This window comes from Vombatus ursinus, unplaced genomic scaffold (assembly GCF_900497805.2).
Source record: "Vombatus ursinus unplaced genomic scaffold, bare-nosed wombat genome assembly UNPS02014770.1, whole genome shotgun sequence".
Classification (NCBI taxonomy): domain Eukaryota; kingdom Metazoa; phylum Chordata; class Mammalia; order Diprotodontia; family Vombatidae; genus Vombatus; species Vombatus ursinus.
This window is the reverse complement of record NW_020954548.1, coordinates 1293598-1312363: the sequence shown is the minus strand read 5'-3', so window position 1 is coordinate 1312363 and position 18766 is coordinate 1293598. Positions and strand designations below refer to the sequence as shown.

The 18766-nt window shown below is 44.5% G+C and overlaps 2 protein-coding genes across 5 annotated transcripts in view; one reads left to right on the top strand and one right to left on the bottom strand.

Annotated features, from left to right (window-relative positions):
• Positions 1 to 5242, top strand: part of LOC114043719 (DNA-3-methyladenine glycosylase-like) — a 66032-nt gene extending 60790 nt beyond the window's left edge. For both annotated transcript variants that reach the window (XM_027862829.1, XM_027862830.1), the window contains one exon: positions 4680 to 5242. In XM_027862829.1, coding sequence (XP_027718630.1) covers positions 4680 to 5059 — 380 coding nt within the window. In that variant the 3' untranslated portion in view covers positions 5060 to 5242. The remainder of the gene's footprint in view (positions 1 to 4679) is intronic.
• Positions 5243 to 6086: 844 nt separating this feature from the next.
• Positions 6087 to 18766, bottom strand: part of LOC114043717 (GATOR complex protein NPRL3) — an 80700-nt gene continuing 68020 nt past the window's right edge. For all 3 annotated transcript variants that reach the window (XM_027862826.1, XM_027862827.1, XM_027862828.1), the window contains 3 exons: positions 14719 to 14908; positions 12154 to 12346; positions 6087 to 6923 (listed from right to left, as the gene is read on the bottom strand). In XM_027862826.1, coding sequence (XP_027718627.1) covers positions 6758 to 6923; positions 12154 to 12346; positions 14719 to 14908 — 549 coding nt within the window. In that variant the 3' untranslated portion in view covers positions 6087 to 6757. The remainder of the gene's footprint in view (positions 6924 to 12153; positions 12347 to 14718; positions 14909 to 18766) is intronic.

Here is an 18766-nt window from a genome sequence, read left to right as displayed (position 1 = left end):
CCCTGGTTTGACACATAGCACTGCCAGAAATGGTAGAGCATGTTTTGCTTATTCATAGACTAAAAAGAATAGCATCAAAGGGAGGAATCTACATTGAGAGCTGACCTCTGTAGCACCAAGGGCTGAGACTTTCTGACTCCTCAGCAGGTCAGAATGGCAGCCTAGATGGACCTAGTGTATTGTGATAATAGACACAGAGACTGACTGCTAGTCATAAAGCCTTGCTTCCTCCATTGTGGGGTGTGTAGGATGTCTTGGCCCAGTCTCTGTAAAATGGATAGTGTCCCTAGAGGCAGTCTCTGGGGATGATACTTTGGTTTCCCAGGAGGCCTAGCTTTTATGGTCTTCATAAGCTCATTTTCTGAGAAGGTCCATGGAATCTACAGCAGAACAATGGAAGTATTAGAACCCCAAATCCTTCCCCACTGATGAACTCCCTGGCTTGAGGGGGTTCTGGGAATGAATGTATGTTCCTTCCTGTTGCAAACTAGATGGACAAAAGGTGCAGCATTGGCAGCTGGCCCTTGGTCAGGGCAAGGAATGGTTCTTCAAGTTTTGGATGTGCAAACCAGGTAGGAAGAGTAAGGAGATATTGAGACCAAAGGCAAAAAAAAAAAATGAGAACAAGTTTGATGTGTGTTGGTGAGATTATGAGAAGACCTAATCGGCAGGAGTATAATCACCTATTCAGTGGCAGGAGATAAGTCTGTACATCTCCCATGTGTAGCCTTCCCTGTTCCCAGGGTAGTTGTGTTCTCTCTTTATGTTACTTGTGTTTACTTCTCTGCACATACGTTGTAGTCCTCCAGTAGAAATCAAGCACCTTGAGGGTGTTTTTATTTTGCTCCTTATGCCCTCCTAGTACTGTGCCTTCCAACTTAGAGGGGCTTAATTTATTGAACTGATAAGTAGGGTAGGATCAGACTGAGCATCTTAGACTTAAAGTAGGGAGCTACAGAAGGTGTTTGAGTTCAGAGTGGTTCATTAAGACGGATTAGATAGTGGGAGACTAGAGGAAGGGAGACAAGTAGTCCAGGCAAAGGGTAATGAGGACCTCAGTAAAGGAGGGTGTGGTGGCAGAGAAAATTGGATGATTTATAAGACATATTAGAGATAAATGTAAAGTCTTACATTTGAGTGTTTTGGTTTTTTTAAATTCACTTTACAAGCACAAGATAGCAAAGACAGATTATTCATAAGCTGGAGAGCATCCGGAGGGCATCCATAATGGTGAAAATTTGTATGTGGGAACCAGGGGTGTGGATCCTCAAGAAGACTTAGAATGGACCACGATACCTATCTTCAAATATTTACAGATACACGGAAGGATCCTACGTATTCTGTTGGGCCCTAGAAGATAAAACGAGGAGCTTGAAAACTTGGAAAGAGATATATTTAGGTATGATGTAGGGAGAAAATTTCCTCACAGTAAGAGCTATTCAAAAGTAGAATTGGCTGCCTTAGGAAGGAATGGCTTCCCCTTTTGGAGACCTTCAAGGAAAAGCTGGATGGTCACTGTCATTTTTAAGAGGAGTTTTATTATAAGGAAATTTGAGAAAATTCGGCTATGGGAAAGGAATTGTGATTCTTGGATTTGGGAATTTGAGAGAACGTTAGGTGGTGCCATTTACAGAGACGAGAAAGTTTTGGATCTGTTTTGGAAGAGAGTTCACTGAAGGAACATAAAGCAGATTTGGTCTACTTGTATGACAGTGAGCAAGATCCCCATTTCCCTGGACCTCCATTTCTGCCTTCTTTCTCTAGGAGGTCCCCAGCTTTGGGGATGAGGAACTGATGATGAACAGAAAATTGTCCCGCATTTAAGGTTTTATAGAAGGCCCAGCAGGGAACGTATCCTGTGGCCAGGAAATGTCCCCCATGGACAGGAGTGTGGCCCCAACCAGGGTGTGGGGTGGAAGTGAGGTGCTGCTGTTACCCTAAGCCTGGCTTTCCTCAGACACCGGGCCAGGCACTGCCCTTTGATGCTGTGCCGCCGCTGCCGGACAAACTTGGATGTGAACAGGCCGTTGAAGAACTGCTGAAGCATTTGCAGAGGAGCTAGAATTTCAAGGCTTTGTTGGCCTTGATCATATCTTTACATTCTTTGAAAACTGGCTGCAGAGGGGGTGTTTACAGACACTTCCAGGGCAAGATTACCAGCTTCTTTCTATATTTTCCAGTCTGTACCAGGAGATTTGCTCACCTTATGAATTGCCCAAGGTTTTAGCTCTGCTGGATGTTTCACCCTGATTTCTTTTGAACAAGTAAAAGGGAAGCACAGTCTACCGTGGGGCAGAGGCACTAGGCCCCCACAGGAGGCTGATGCTGGGGGAAGGAGGCAACAAGGGCAGTGAGTCACGGGGGTGGAGGGGCAGGAATATCCTGTTCTCAAGCAGCTCAAATTTGTCAGCCAGAGGCTGGATTGAGAGCTCCATTGAACTCAGCCTGCCTGATTGTCCCCTAGGGGCTGTGTCCCCTGTGAGGAGACTGTCAGCCTGTCAGGGCAGCCAGGTGGGAGGGTGTGGGTAAATTTATGAGAGTATGAATAGAGTTCTGGTTTAGTTGAAAACAAAAGGGCATCGGTTCCCCTTTACAGGTTGGGGATTTGTACCTTTCTGCTTCCACATGGGAGCCTTTAGTTCTTGGTCAGTGAGGAAACCTAGAGGAATAAATACCCTTGAGGCAGCAGGAAGGGTCCCTCAGGGTGGAAGTGGTGGAGGAGTCTGAGAAGACTGACTGACTAAGGAAGTAATGTAGGGGAAGTGAGGAGGTGATCTATAAGGCACATCCCATCACAGGGTATGAACGAAGGAATTCCCATCACTGCTGTGCCGACAAGACACTCTACTCTGGGCTGCCTGAGGATAATATTACTTGCCTCAACAGCCCTACTAGCATCATCCTAATTTTATACATGAGCAAACTGGGACTCCGGGAGGGGAAGTCATTAAGGATCATAGAATTTAGAGCTGGAAGAGGGAGGCTGAGAGAGGAGTGACTTGCTTGGAGGTCACCCCCATGAAATGGTGATGGGGCTCGAATACAGACCCAGGCTTTCCGATTACAACACTCCTTCCATTCTTCTACTCAAGGAAGTACCTAAAGAGATCATCCAGCTATTTTCTGGCCCCCTAAGCATCAAAGCTAAATTCAGAAGAGATCCTCTTCTTCCATGTCCCAGCAAAGATATCCTGCCTTTTTTTACCTGATTCACACAAATGCCCAGTGCTTGACAACAAAGGGCCACATGTGATCCCAGAAACCCTGGCCTAAATTCCAACGCACTAGGGAGATGGCACCTGCTTCTGTTCCTTATGAGGGTAGATATGTTTGTGTAGTGTTCCTTCCATTTGGTACACTTTGGAAAGGTGTTGGGGAGAATTATCATTCATCACTCTAGTGACATTCTTCTGATTTGATGAGCTCCTCCGACTTGGCCCAGTCAGGACAGAGGTTAGATGACATGTGGGTGAGACATTGACTGGAAACCTTCTAGCCAGTGCTTTCCCCAACAACCAGAGCCTGTCTGGGGCTCCAGATGGCTTTATTTACTGGGAAAATAATCTAGAGTTGGTGAGCTCCAGGGTCGGCCGTGTAAGCTCAGAGCTGGAGGCTGAAGCCTTGGGTGTGGACAAGGGAGTAAGGCCTCCTGAGGTCTGCCCTGCTGGCCTCACAGATGGTATAGATCAAGAATCTTTTGGGAGGCTGACTATAACAGAGGTTTTATGCTTAAAACTCACATGGAGGCTGGATTTTTCCAAAATTTGACCTATCCAGACTTAGAGGGAGGCCTTTTTTCTATCTGTACCACTATAATGCCAGTATGGGATTAGAGAATCAGGCTTTTTGCACTAGATGAAACCTTATCAATCTGACTGCTTTCCACCCCTCATTTTACAGATGAGGAAAATAAAACCTAGAATGAAACAGATTTGCACTGTTCAGTCACACATACATCAGAGCCAATACCAGCCCATTTTATGGCAGAGTCTAATGTTCAGGTTCTCTCTCCTGTTGTCTCTCTTTGGCAAGCCTCGATCTCTTGATATCAGGGAGTATATCCCAGATTTGGGTATATGGAGTTAAGAGGCCCATAAAAGCTGCACATCGCCTGTTAAAATTTGTCCCTTGCACCCAAGATTGCTGTAGCCTCGTATTCAGAGTCTTGGTTTAGTTTCTTTCCTAATTGTTGATTTGCCTGTAACAAAGCATTCATACCAAAGACAGTTTCTTCCCCAAAAGAATGAGGAAAGAGCTTTGGTTTGGGGCCTAGTTTTCATCAGTTTCCCCCGTGTTGTCTGTGACTTGCTGTTCTGTTTCGATGAGCATAAGGAGAGGATGTGGAGGAGGAAAGATCAGGAGGATAGGTAGTCAAGAGGTCTCCCTCTCATGATTGATGGCTCATAGTACTGAAATAAAAACTTATAAACTAATTAGCAAGGCTGAAAATATATCTCACTCTTTTGAGAAAACAGAATAACAAGTCACTGCTCTTGTCAGATTAATTTCCAGGCAGCAATTTCCCACCCTTATCTAAGGATACCACAGTTGGGCGTTGTCTCAGAGTGGGGATGCGGGAGGGGTCTGACCACCTTTCATCACCTTGAGCCACTAGCAGAAATTCTTCAAAACTCCTCCTCACATCTCTGTAACTCAAAGCTTGTGCTTGCTGTTTGCAGGTGAAGGGGCATGCATCCTTCTCCGTTCCCTGGAGCCAGTGGAAGGCCTGGAGATGATGCGGCAGCTTCGTAATGCCCACCGAAAAGGAGCTGCCAGGGCCCTCAAGGACCGGGAACTTTGCAATGGCCCCTCTAAGCTATGTCAAGCCCTGGCCATTGACAAAAGCTTTGACCAGAGGGACCTGGCAGAAGAGGAGGCCATTTGGCTGGAGCAGGGTCCTGAAAGGCCAGGGGAACATACTGTGGTGGCGGCACCCAGGATTGGTATCAACTATGCTGGAGAGTGGGCCCTAAAGCCACTCAGATTCTACATCCAAGGCAACCCTTACGTCAGTGTGGTAGATCGAAAGGTAGAACAGGAAATGCAGGCCAGTGGCTAGGGCCCAGCTAGGGAAGCCGAGCTGCTGCTTCTGCTGCTGCTGGTGGTGGTAGTGAATTCAGCACTTGCAAGCTGAGCCCCTGTTGTGTCAAGGTCATGGCTTGACTAGGCTACAGCAAAGATTTTTAAAGGTTTAGAAAAATAAATTCTTGTTTCCACAAAACAATGTTAGGGGAGTCATGTATATACTAGTGTCTCATTTTTTTTTCTTTTAGTGTGGCGTTTTAGGGGAGGACAGTCAGCAGCCTTCAGGGAGACTGGCTCTTGCCACCATGGCCTCTAAGCCATGGGTTAGGGGTACCTAACCCTCTCCTTTAAAGCAATTTGATTTTCTGCTTGCAGGCATCTGTGGCCTTGCCCAAACAGCAGGACAGAAGCCCATGGCATCTGAAGATACCACCAGAGCCACAACCTGGGCCATGGTCTTCCTTTTTTCTGTAGCCCTGATGCTGCCATCCTTGCTGGTTGCCAAGATGTCCTGGCAGGCCTTGTAAGGGGTCTGCCCTGGGGACCAAAATGGTTTTTCCCAGGCAGCCTGGGGCAGACACTGAGCTGTTTTCAATACTGCTGGCCCAGGGATAACTTTCCAGCTTTCCAGCTGATGCAAAAACCATCTAACATCAAGAAGCCCCAGTGTCACTGCCTAGTTAAGCATTTTACCATAACAGCATAGAAATGTATTTATTCCACAGACAGAGTCTGGGAGAGGCTCTGACAAAAACGACCTAATTGGCTGTGAATCTCATCAAGGGTGGCTACCACAGCATGGAGGGAAACTCTTGTTTTCCCATTGCCTTAGAGCTAATGCTTATGGGTCTCCTGGCTAGCTGCAGCCTCTCACTGTCAAGGCATTCAGGCCAATCTGCGTGGGAAGGGTCCAAAGGGTTAAGCCATGTTTTCTATAATGGCCTTTATGAGAATGGGGGGAGGCAAGGGCCTGTACCTCCCTTTAAAGGGGGGTAGGGCTCTCCTTACAGAAGCCAAATGATAATTATAAGGGACAGGGGAAAGGCATGAGACAGACCAGCTAGAAAGCTAACTCCTGGCTCTTTTATTTTCCTACAACATTCTCAACAGCCCCTTAGCTCTGGGGCTGCACCATGGTTGGGTTGGGAAGATTGGCCTTTAAGAGAACCTTACAAAAGTCATACACTACTCAAGCAGGGAAAGGAAGGCCTCTCAGCTTTCCCCACCCCCCCAACCCTAAGCTGATAACCATCAAATATATAGGATGGTCACAGGTCCAGGAGTGACTGGCAAGCTAAGAAGAAGGGCTGATGGTTGGAGGGACTCACCATGCCACACTCTAGCAGCAGGCTCAAGCTGAGTTAGAGCCTATAGCTGATTCCAGATTAGGAAGCTAGCATGTGAGTTAAAGCCATGTTATTTCAGGGCATTTTCCTCAAGCTTAATTGAGCCACCACATAGCCTTCCCTCCACCTACATCCAGAATTCAAGGTCCAAATAAGTGGGCCTTTCGATCCCACTAATACTGTGCTCCTTAGGAACCCACACAGTCACTCTGCTTCTCAAAAGGAAGAATAACAGGAAGGGCCAACTTGGAGCCTGAGAGGAAACCAACCATGGTCCCAAGATAGCCACTCTTTTTGTGGAATGCCTCCCCATCCCCTCTGGCCCTTGGTGGCTCGAAGAATTCTCCAGGGTGAGTTCTTCTCTGAGCAGGGGGCTAACTTCTCATTCATTTTAGAAGTGACTGGAAAACTGAGATGACCGGGTCCTCGTGGTTGGTGACCACCAGCACACTTCGGAACTTGTCGAAGAGCATCAGCAGTTGGGATCGTCGCATGTTTTCATTGTACATGATCTCTTCCAGGTGATGGCGTCCCCGGAAATAATGTAATAGCCTAAGAGGGAAGAAGAAATTAGTAAGTGCACCTCGGAGGTCCTTGGCAACACTTTCCATCTGAGAGGCCCTTCCTGGATCCTAGAATCATAGATCATGAGCTCGAAGGTACCTTCAAAGTCATCTTTTGAGCCAACCCACTCATTTTACTGATAAGGAAACTGAGACCCAATGAGGTTAAATGACGTGTTCATGGTCACAGAGGTAATAAATATCAGAGGTAGGATTTAAATACAGGTCCTTTGACTTAAGAGCCAATGCTCTGTCTACAGTAGGATGCTGTAAGATATCTGCTGGCCTCATCAAGAGTTGGTTCACACCCTTATTCTAGGTAGCCTCTGCTGGCCTCAACTATAAAAATGAAAACGTTTGTGTAGCCTTCATATAAGTTCTCTCACTTAGTTCTTATAACCACAGATAGACAGGTCAGAGATAATAATAACTGAAATCTTATTTTTGGACTGAACTTTTGTGATTTCATTGGCATAGGGAACCCCACCAACTTTTAGAGAGTTTCCTCTGGAAACCTGGAAAGTTACAGTGCTTTCCCTGGGGTCACCCAGCCAGGATGAAGCAGAAATCAGGACTTAAACCCAGATTTTCCTGGATAAGTCTGGCTTTTCTAACCACTATTATCATGCTGGCATTTATATAGTGCTTTTTATAAAATCTGAAAATTGCTTGAACATATGTCATCTCATAATACAGAAACAACTGGGGAAATTAAGGCAGAAAAAAACTGGGACACTAATGCAGTTGGTGGAGGTGTGAACTGATCTAACCATTCTGGAGAACAATCTGGAACTACGCCCAAAGGGCTACAAAACTGTGCATATCTTTGACCCAGAAATATCCCTACTAGGGTCTATATCCCAAAGAGATTTTTAAAAAAAGGAAAAGAACTTATATGTACAAAAATATTAATAGCAGCTTTTTGTTATGGCAAAGAAATGGAAAGTGAGGAGATACCCATCAACTGGGGAATGGCTGAACAAGTTGTGGTATATGATTGTGATGGAATACTGTTGTGCTATATGAAATGACAAGATAATTGTATGATGAAAAATGCTATCCACTTCAAGAGAAAGAACTGATGGCATCTGAATGCAGACTGAAGCATACTTAAAAAAAAAACTTTGTTTTTTTCTTTTGCTCTGTGTTTTCTTTTGCAACATAACTAATTGCGTGTAATATATATCAAATCACTTGCCTTCATGAGGGGAAGGGAGGTAGAGAATTTGGAACTCAAAATTTTAAAAAAGAATGTTAAAAATTATTTTTACACACTGGCCCTGGAGTCAGGAGGACCTGAGTTCAAATCTGGCCTCAGACACATAATACTTCCTAGCTGTGTGACTCTGGGCAAGTCACTTAACCCCAATTGCCTCACTAATAAATAAATAAATAAATGAATAATTTTTACATGTAATTGGAAAAAATAAAATATAAACATAAAAAATATGAAGACTCAGGTCTTTCACAGGTCTCCTTCCAGCACACCTCTTGCTGTTTTAGACTCCTGCTTCATTTTATGCCAAATGTCAAGTATGACAATAACTTGTACATTTCTCTCCCTCTGAGCTCCCACTACACACACAGTCTAAGAAGAGGTAGGTACACAGCAGGAAGCAGAGAGAAAGATGCACACATTTTCCCTCTTCCTTCACTCATCAGAGGATTATGGGATAGTGCCCAGCATCAGCCAGGGCACCTCTGACAGAGGGTTGTCTTTTTGGGAACTTCCCTCAAGATTTTTAGGTCCAATTTCTTGTCCTCTTCCCCAAAACAGAAGTGTCAGCACTCCCTCTAGACAGCTAATGCTGCCAGGGGAGGTTACTGGCCATTCTTGCAACATTTCCCTGTTCCCCCAAGCAGTCTTGGGGGCTGGGGCTGAACTGGCTTTGGATAAGAAGGCCCTCTGTTCTTCAGTAAGTGGGGTGGTGTATATTCAGGAGTCTATTTCATGGGGAAAAGTTGACACCACCAGCCTTTTTTGCTCTGATAGTTTCTGTGCTACCCTCTCACTTGCCCTGAGCTATTCAGAGAGGGCACTTTGGGGCTGCCCCTTCACACTCATTCAGATTCCTCAGCAAGGCGGGCACAGGTCACACAGCATAAAGAGCAAGCTCAGAATAATATCTATCCAAGCACCACTCAGACTAAGGGAAAGAGAAATACTTGAGCTGAAGAGCTTTGCTGGAGCAGGCACAGAGTTGAGAGGGGGATATGAGGTGGAAAGAGAACTCCTCATGGTCTGGAGATTTCTTTCAAATCCCCTGATGGGTCAGTCCTCCCCACCTACATTCAAAGCTACCCAACTGAGATGATTTGGCTCAGGATGTGGTTGCTGTCTCCCTAATTTGTTTTCCCTAAAGTGTCTGCTGGGCCCACTAGGCCTGACTAAGCAGTAAGAGACTAGGATCACAAAATAACACATGATCTGAGAACTCCAGTTCTCAGATGAAGTCCAGTAGGGACTTCAACTAGTCCAACCCCCATTACCTCCCAGAAGAGGAAACCAAGGCCCATGGTCTTGTATATAGCAAGTAAGTAAGTGGTATTATGTAAAGTGCCAGAACTGATATTCAAACCCACGTCTTTTAGGGCTCTTTCCACTAGTGCCCATTTCCATGCTGGTTTCCCTCTGCCATTTACACACTTGTGGGTCCCTGTCTCATTTCAGCTGGTAGGTACTCAGGGAACACAAACTGCATTAGCATGAAATAGGGACAGGGACAGGACCTGTGATTTCACTGGTGCAGGGAATGTCCAGTGGGAAATGAATTTACAGGCTAGCACCTTTTCTGCAATTTACAGTCTTAGGTGCCTGGAGCACTGGGAAGTTCAGTGACTTGCCCTAGGTCACACAGCCAGTTGCTGTTCATCTTTCATTTCCGAAGAGGACGAATCACATCACAGGGTGATGTCTTGACTCACTTGTGAATTATATTTGATGAGGCAGAGTTGGAATCATCAGTCTCACTCTGTCTTCCAGAGTCACTGAAGTCCAGTGGCAAGACAAAAGTCAGCATGACTGGTAATGGTCCAGGATGCAGTGCCCGCCCCTGGCATTTTCAGTGTCTGACTAAGCTCTAAGCTCTCCTCAGTGCCTGCTTCAGCCACCTTCGTAACCACTGGAACAAACTGTTCTGCGTTCTAGACACCCCCAACTCACTAATGGGTTTGAAGCCTGTCCCCTCAACCTGGTTTAGCCTGTCTGTGACGCAGGTGGACACCAAAGGTGAATGAGCCCTCACATCAGAGGGGCTAGTCTCCTGATCAGCTCATACACCCCACGCAGCCAGTACATGTCAGAGGTAGGACCTGAACTTGGTCCTCAGAGTCTCCTGGCTCTTGGCTATAATGACGATGACAATGACAACGCTGAAGAGCATTCCCACAGGTTCTGGTTAGTTCTCTAGGCACTGTGCCATGCTGTCTCTCCCTGCATTAGCATGTGACAGTGGATAGACAGTGGATGGCTAAAGGGACTGAACTGACAGTCTTTTCTACCTTGCCAACAAAAAGTATTCACTAAATACCTAATTTTGATATGGAACCTAATTTCTCCATAGAGCTTTCTAAATTTATCGTCCCCTATTTCTGCCTCCCAAACATGCTTGGTCTGTCTCACCTCCATTATTCCATTTTATCCTGAATTAGGGAGGGCAGAGTCATCTTTAAAAGTGAGGCAAATGAAACAGAGAAATAAGTGATTTTGCCTAAGGTTATATACAATTTAGTAGCAGGATCAACACCAGAACCCATTTCTCTTCACTCTTAATCTAATGTTTTTGTTTTTCCACTAGGTCATACCAACATAGGTTCACAGGCACGTATAAGTCAGGCAGAGACACTTATTTGTTAGGCATGTGAGTGTGGGGGAGGGGGGGTGGCTCACATTCCCTTCCTAGGTTCCTATTAACCCAATTACCTTTATAGAGGAACTCAGAATCACTTCTGCTGTAAGTATGTCCAGGAGAGGACAAATATACCTTACTTTATACAGCAGGTGTGTTCCTGAGAAACTGGGTGGAAATCAAAATGATATTTGTTCCTTAATAACCTGTAGCAGCAGGTAAAAGATGGATTTGAAATGACTTTTCTAAGACAGGCTAGCATAGCAACCCAATTAAATGTTAGTGTACCTAAAATTAATTCCTCTTTTTACAGAAATGAAACCTTCAAAATTGCTAGAAATGAGGCACTGATGTATATTTTCTCTAAGGTAAACAATTGCTCATTACTCTGCCATTCCCTATGAGTGAAAAACCAAATGCCAATTAGCAGGATCTGGACCTGATTAACAGCCTAGACCTTGGGTTAATGCATATAGAAATAGACTTTCCTGCAGGATTTCAATACGAGCTCTAGGGAACAGCTGGTCTTTTTTCTTCTCAAAGTTTACTTTTAAAATGAAGAGTTAATTTTCCAACTGAATGGTCAATGTTTTACACCAGGAGAGTCACTAAATGTTAGAACTATAAATATCTTTAGGAATAATCTGGTCCAACCACTTTGCATTGCTTCAATTATCCCCTCTATTCAGATTCTCTGCCCAGATCTGTACCTCTCACCCAAAAGCCAGGACCCTGCACACAGTACATGCTTAACAAATGTTTGTTGAATTTGACTGAATTATAAGCCAGACCTACACCTGCAACTCCACAGTTCAAAGTTAAGGTTTTTTCTGACTTCATTATTTCTGTCAATGTACCTAATCTTGGGGTAGCTTTGACATTTCACTTTCCTGTCATGTCTAAATTCTATCAATTCTAACTATGCTCTCACTATTGCATCTTCTTCTCTATTCGCAGGCCACCTGGCATAGTGGATAGAATGCTAGACTTAGGAGTCAGGAAGAACAGAGTTCAGATCTTATATCAGACACTTATGGCTGTGTGACCCTGGGAAAGTCACTTAACTGCCCTGGGCCTCAGTTTCCTCACCTGTAAAGTAAGGGGATGAGACTCATTGAACATTGAGGTCCCTTCCAGCTCTAAATCTATGAAGCTCTGACCCCTTTAGTTGAGGCCTGAACTATAGCAATAACCATCCAACATGGTTTTCTGCCTCTATTTTCCTCCCAACTCCAGTTCATCCTCCAGACTGCTGATAGGTCAGTCTTACAGGCATGCATTTCGTCAAGTCGCTAATCTGCTCAGAAGTCTTCCAACTCCTTATTGTCTAATGAGTAAGTTCTAACTACTTGATTACACCAAAGCTCCCACCTGGCAAACATGCGGAGATCTTCAGGGTTCTGAGCAGCAGGGACACTGAGGATGGCTTCCCGCTCATGCTCTGACAAGCTGGCCAACAGATTCTCAGTCATCCTTTTATTGAGTGGGGAGTCTCCACTGGGGAGCAGCTCAGCACTGGAGTTCTCCATGCTGGGACTTGTGAGGGTCATGTCATCACTGCTGGCTACAGGAAAGAACATGGGTTAGGTGATAGAACCTTACACTTTTCTGTGACAGGACTAAGTGAGGCCAAGGCCTCTATGAGAACTAAGACAAAAGGTCTTGTGCCTTGTCTTATTCCTCTTGGCAGCATGTGCACTCTCTTCCAGTCTCTGAACAGGCCACATCTTTGTTAACAGGAGTGCCCAGAAGAAGCCACATCCTGACTGGCCCAGTTTATCTCCCCATCCCCATGAAAAGCCAACTCTTTGATGTTCCTGCTTTTGCCATTTCCCTCACTGGGTTTTACACAGCCATCTGAGCTGGAGTTAGGAACTCCTTCTCTTGTGTCCACCAAGGAATTCTGATGGAGGAGGTAATACAGGTACACGGTATATGGGTAGCAGTAGGGGAAGGAAGCAAGTAATATGAACCACAGAAGCCAAGGTGAGGTCACTGGAAGGGAGTCTGGTTTAGGGAAAGTGGGTTGCAGGTTATGGACCTGCAAATTAATTTTATTTTAGGATTTTTTAAAGTCTCTGTAAATTCCTGAAACGTACATAACACAGTTTGACAAAAGACAATGGAAAGAACACTGGATTTGAAATTAGACAACTTAGGTTCAAATCCTGACTCTGCTACTAACAATCTGTGTGATCTCTGGCAGGTTATTTAATCTCGTGGGGTCTCAGTTTTCTTCTTCTGTAAAACAGGGGAATTGGACGAGATGATTTCTAAGGTCCCTTTCAGCTTTAAACCTATGATCCTAAGAATCACAGATAAGTCCTAGAATAGAAACAAGTCCTAACCACTGTCTTACAATGGTAGGTCTGAGAAATAAGGAGGCATTTCCCAATCTTTAGAGATAAGAAAAAGGATCACAAGGGAATTCTGGTATAAGAAGCTCAGCACTTTCTTTTGCAGACTTAGTTTCCACACTAGAAGCTGTGACTGATTTTTGTCAAAAACATTCAGAACTGAATCTGAGTGTTGTCCTTCCAAGTAGCCCCTTTGGGAAGCTATGCATTTAGTACAAAAGCTGCTTGCTATTGCTCAGAACTCTTGAGAAATTCTACTTGGAAATTACCTTTAGAGCCTAGTGAACACTGAAATTGAAATTATCTTCGACGATAGCACATTTTCAGCTTTGGTGGGGGAGAGGTTGGAAATAGCTGAATGTTTTTTTGGAGCCAAGTCTGGCAAATACAGGGATCATGCTGGGAAATACAAGTTTTGGATTTGTTTGTTTTAAAGAAGTGTGAATCTAAAGTAATGAAACCGATTCTCTTGTGTGGCTCCTAAATGGGCTTTGTAGAGAGGGGACAGTGCTAGGCTTGGAGTCTGTGGACTTAAGGTCAAAGCCAAGCCTTGGCACTTAGAGCTATAGGACTATGGGCAAGTGACTTCATTCCTCTGACCCTCAGCTTCTTTGTCTGGAAAATAGGGATTAACAATATCTATTCCACCAACTTCCCAGGGTTACTGTAGGAGTTGTTGTTTGGGACTCTGGGAATCTTGTGAGTTATCAATAGCAATAATAACAGCAATCTTATTTTTAGGGAGCAAGTGCTTTTGTACAGTGCTTTCCAACTAGTTCAGTCCTGGCCTTACAGATTTGGAGCCGGATGCATCCTCTGCTGGCTGGAGGAAAGCAGAGGGGAGCTCCAGGTCCAGGATGGGCTGCAAGGCAGTGGAGTCTCTACCTAAGACCACAAAGGGGAGAACACAGTCTCAAGCCACAGCAAGAGCTTTAGATGAGCTGCAGCAAGGTACTCCAGAGGATACAGAAAATGCTAACTGATCAATTACTATAGAAGGTTGTAAATCTTTTCTTTAAAATGATTATGACTCACTGGTTTGAAAGGGCATAGGCAGTGACAAAGGCCCCTCCCAGCCCCAGGAGTTCCTAATACTCCTGGAATCAGGATAAAATTGTACTTCTTCAGCTAACTTATGGAAGATACCCAAGAGAGAAGGGTCAGTCAGAGGTGACTAAAATGAAACTAAAATGAGAAAGCCTGGAGCCCATGTCCAGGCTGTCTAAGAAGCAGTTTGACTTCACTCCCTCTGGAGCTCTGAGGATTGAGCAAAGGACTGGAAGAGCATGTACACAAAGGGGAACATTCCCCGTGGGGTCTTAGGCTGTTCCTGAGAATAGGCACACACTGCAGTGAACTTGGAAGGAGTTCTTAAGACAAAGCCTGCAACCACAAGTATTTGCTCCCTACTGGGTACACACCTGCACATGCAAACCAAGTTGTCCAGTTATCCCAGTTCCCAAGACCAGGGACATGAGAGGTGGGAGCCTCGATATCAGGCCACTCCTCACATCTTCCTGGGGATAGGCTCCCTCCCCTTTCTGAGGCAAAGCTAGGGTATCAAGAGAGGTGATCCTACTTGGTGAGCCAAAGCTCAGGGCATTGGGTGTGCTGAGGCTTCTGCCTCCGACGCGGGCGGTGAAGGGGACATCCTCCTCTCGTGTTCGACTCTCTTCTTCGTTGGGGGGCACCATCAGGCAAACATATGTGTGCAGTTGGATCAGAAGCCTATGCTGAAGCATCCAGATCACCATCTGGATGAGTTGTGTCTACAAAGACAGTAGGGGAATTTCATGAGGGAAAACAAAAAAGGAGGAAAAAGCAGACCTCAGTGAGAAGAGTCAGGCTCAGAAAAGAAGAATGATACTCTTTGACATTCAGCAGTGGGGAAGCTCTAGGCCACATGCACTTCTAATCACATTTAGGCATTAACTGCTGCCTCCAGCTATGTGGCCCCACATTTCTCCTGATGACAGGCCCAGAATCCACCTTCTCAGCTGAGGACCTCACTCCACACTTTATTGAGAAAATGGAGACTATTTGCCATGAGCTCTCTCTTCTCTTCTCTACATCTCTGAATTCCCACAGTCTCTCTTTTATTCTAGTCTCTGATGAAGAGGTGATTCTTCTTCTCACCAGGGCCAACCCCTTTTCACAATACTTTGATCCCACTGCCTTCCTTCTCCAGCAAATGGTCCCCACAATCATTCCTTTTCTAATCTTCAGTCTATCTCTATACTGATTCCTTCCCAACTTCCTACAAACATATATAAGTCTCCTCCAACCTCAAAAAACAAACAAAAAAAAACTACTAGATCCTATTATCCTCTCAGGCTAACATCCTATTCTCATCTTTATTACACCATGCTCCTAGAAAAAGATGGCTAAACTCATTGTTTCCACTTCTTCTTCTTTTTTTTTTTAACAATCTTTTCTTTATTTTTATTTTTTTTTTATTTTTAGGCAATTGGGGTTAAGTGACTTGCCCAGGGTCACCCAGCTAGTAAGTGTCAAGTGTTTAGTCTGAGGCCAGATTTGAACTCAGGTCCTCCTGATTTCAGGGTCAGTGCTCTATCCACTGCGCCACCTAGCTGCCCCAGTTTCCACTTCTTTTCTTCTCACTTGCTTCTCAACCCTCTGTAGTCTAGCTTGGGACTTCACCATTTAACTAAAACTTCCCTCTCCAAAGCAACCAATAATCTAATTACTAAATCTGATGCTCTTTTCTTGGTCCTTGAGCTTCTTGACCACTGTTGCACCTAATACTATGTAATAATGGGTCATCCTGAATACCATCTCCTCTTTGGGTATTTATGACACTTTTCCCCTTCTCACTCTCCTTTGCTGGTTGATCGTATGTGTCATGATCACACAGGTTCACAATGTCAGTGTTATCCTAGAGACCTCACTTTCCCCCATCTTGCCAAATCTTGTAATTTCTACCTCCACAATGTCTCTTGCTTCCATGCCCTTCTCTCTCCTCACATGGCCATCAGCCTAGCTCAGGCTCTCCTCATCTCTCACCTGAAATACTGCAATAGCTTCCTGTTTGGTCTCCCTGCCTCAAGACTCTTCTCACTCCAATTCATTCTCTACATAGCTGCTGAAGTGACTTTCCCAAAAAGCAGATCTGATCAGGTCACTCCCCTTTCAATAAACTGCAATAACTCCCTACGTTAACTTCAGAATCAGATATAAACTTCTCTGTTTGGCTCTTAAAGCCCTTCACAACCTGGCTCCAACCTCCTTATCCAGTCTTGTTATACACATTATCCCCTTTCCCATACTATTTGGCTCAGCCACATTGACCTCCTTGCTGTCCTCACCTACCACCTCCCTTTTCCTCATCACCATTCCCCAGTGCTCCATGCCTGGAATGCACCTTCTCACTTCCTTTCACCTTTTCTTTTCTTCAAAACTCAACTCAGAGGCTGCCTTCTGTATGAAGTCTTCATGATTCTCTGTTCTCCCAGATGCTAAGGCCCTCCAGAAAGTTCACTTACATTTACTTTACATATTCTTATTTATATAAACACAAAATGAACCTCTTGGGGAGATGGACTATTTCGCTTTTGTCTTTGATTGCCTGTTTCTCCCTCTTCAAAACAAATCACAGGAATCACATTTTCCCAGCAGAAAATTCCTGCAACTGAGAGGCAGTGCTCAATTTTAAAGGCCCTATTCTAACTTCCTGTGAATGAAGAAAGCAACATGGAATGGTGGGTAAGTCCTGGATGCAAATAATGCCTAAGAAACTTACTAGCTGTGTTACCCTGGGTAAGCCATTTAACCTCACTGCACCTCATTTTCTTCATCTGTAAAACACTGGGATTGGACTTAATGGCCTTTGAAGTCTCCTCTACCTTTAAATATATGATCTTATGGAGAGGGGGCTGTATTTTAGTGTTTCTTTCTTTCTTTTTTTTTTGGTGAGGCAATTTGGGTTAAGTGACTTGCCCAGAGTCACACAAGCTAGTGTATGTTATGTATCTGAGGCCAAATTTGAACTCAGGTACTCCTGACTCCAGGGCAGGTGCTCTATCCACTTCGCCACCTAGCTGCTCCTGTATTTTAGTGTTTCTCAATCTTTTGGAATCAGAAAACTCTTAACAATTAAGGCCAGCAAAGGCAGCACTTTCCACACCTAAAAAGTTTTCGATGGTTCTAAGTGCAGAAGTTCTCATAAAAAGGCTTTTGTATCACCTCAAAACCCAAAAGGGTCAATGTGTCCCAAGTCACATTGGCAGAATAGTCCCCAGTGTAGAAAAAGATAAGGGCATCTTGTTCAATGCACTTTTGAGGACCAAAGTTCCTAAGTAACATTCTGTGTCTACAGCAGTAAACTAGCCTGGGCCATTCTCAAGACTGCCATCAGCACTGACAAATTCATCAAGTTGCTACCATTACTGCTGAATCATTCAAGTCCAACCCAATGTTATCCAATCATGGTGGGAGTTCAGAGGCATTCATTCTGCCCCTCACACATCTTTTTTGTGAACACATGATAGCAAGTGTGAGGTGGCACATGGGTTGGTACGTAGATAGGCAAGTGTGGGAGGGAGATTCAATATAAGTAAATGTTTTCTTTAATTCAACTTACAATAGCTAACTCAATCAGTTGCTGAGATCTCAGAAACAAAATGTAGACTAAAGTATGGCTTTAAGTCACACAGAGGCTATAAGTGGGGGAAAAGCTGATTATGCCAAGAAGTATGAGATATTTTTAAAGGTTCTTATCTTTACTTTCTGGAAACCAAATCACCCCTTCACTCCTCACACTTCCCTCTTATTGTCAATGTCATCTCAGTGTGAAAACCTTCCTTTACAGCTTCAAAAAGGAAAAAAAAAGAAAAACAAGGCATGCAATGATGCCCTTTCTGTAAAGTGCCAGTGTGCCCTGGAAATGCCCCATTTAATGACTGAGTAAAACTGTTTTCCACCTACAGAAGTTAACATTTCTAATTGTTCCATTTCCAGACTTACAAAGTGTCCTTCCTGAAACTTCCCTACTTCAATCTCTCTTTCAGCCCTTCTAGCCAACTGCTGCTTAATGAACCTCATTCAGGCTCAGATAACATTTCACTTCTTCATCATGGGCCCACTTCGCTACACTGACTAAAAAAGGCTGTAATGTCCTGGGTAGGAATAGAGAATCAAGTACAAAGGACTGGACATGTTACCAGAGGAACAATTCAAAGCATAACCAATTAGGAAGAAAGTCAGATTTCAAGCCAGATGAGCTAAATTGGGGAACCTAAGAGATCCAAGTGGGGAGCAAGAGGTGCATCCCAAACCAGATCATACATTGTATATCATGCAGACATCTTCTCTGGCCACCTTGCCATATGCCTTGCTGCTCTTCTGTTTCTTCCATGTGGACCAGGACCTCTAGAATGGACATCCAGAAACTATACCTCTAGTCCCTGGGAAAGTTCCACCATCCATTTTGCTTCAGAACTACTACCCTGGGCCTGAACTACAGTGACAGAATTGTTCTCTGCTATTGTATCTAGCTATGCTTCACATTTCCATTCAACTGTCCACCCAGTCACCTTGCTATCTATAACCCCTTTTCCCCACCACACACACACACACACACACACACACACACACACACACACACACAC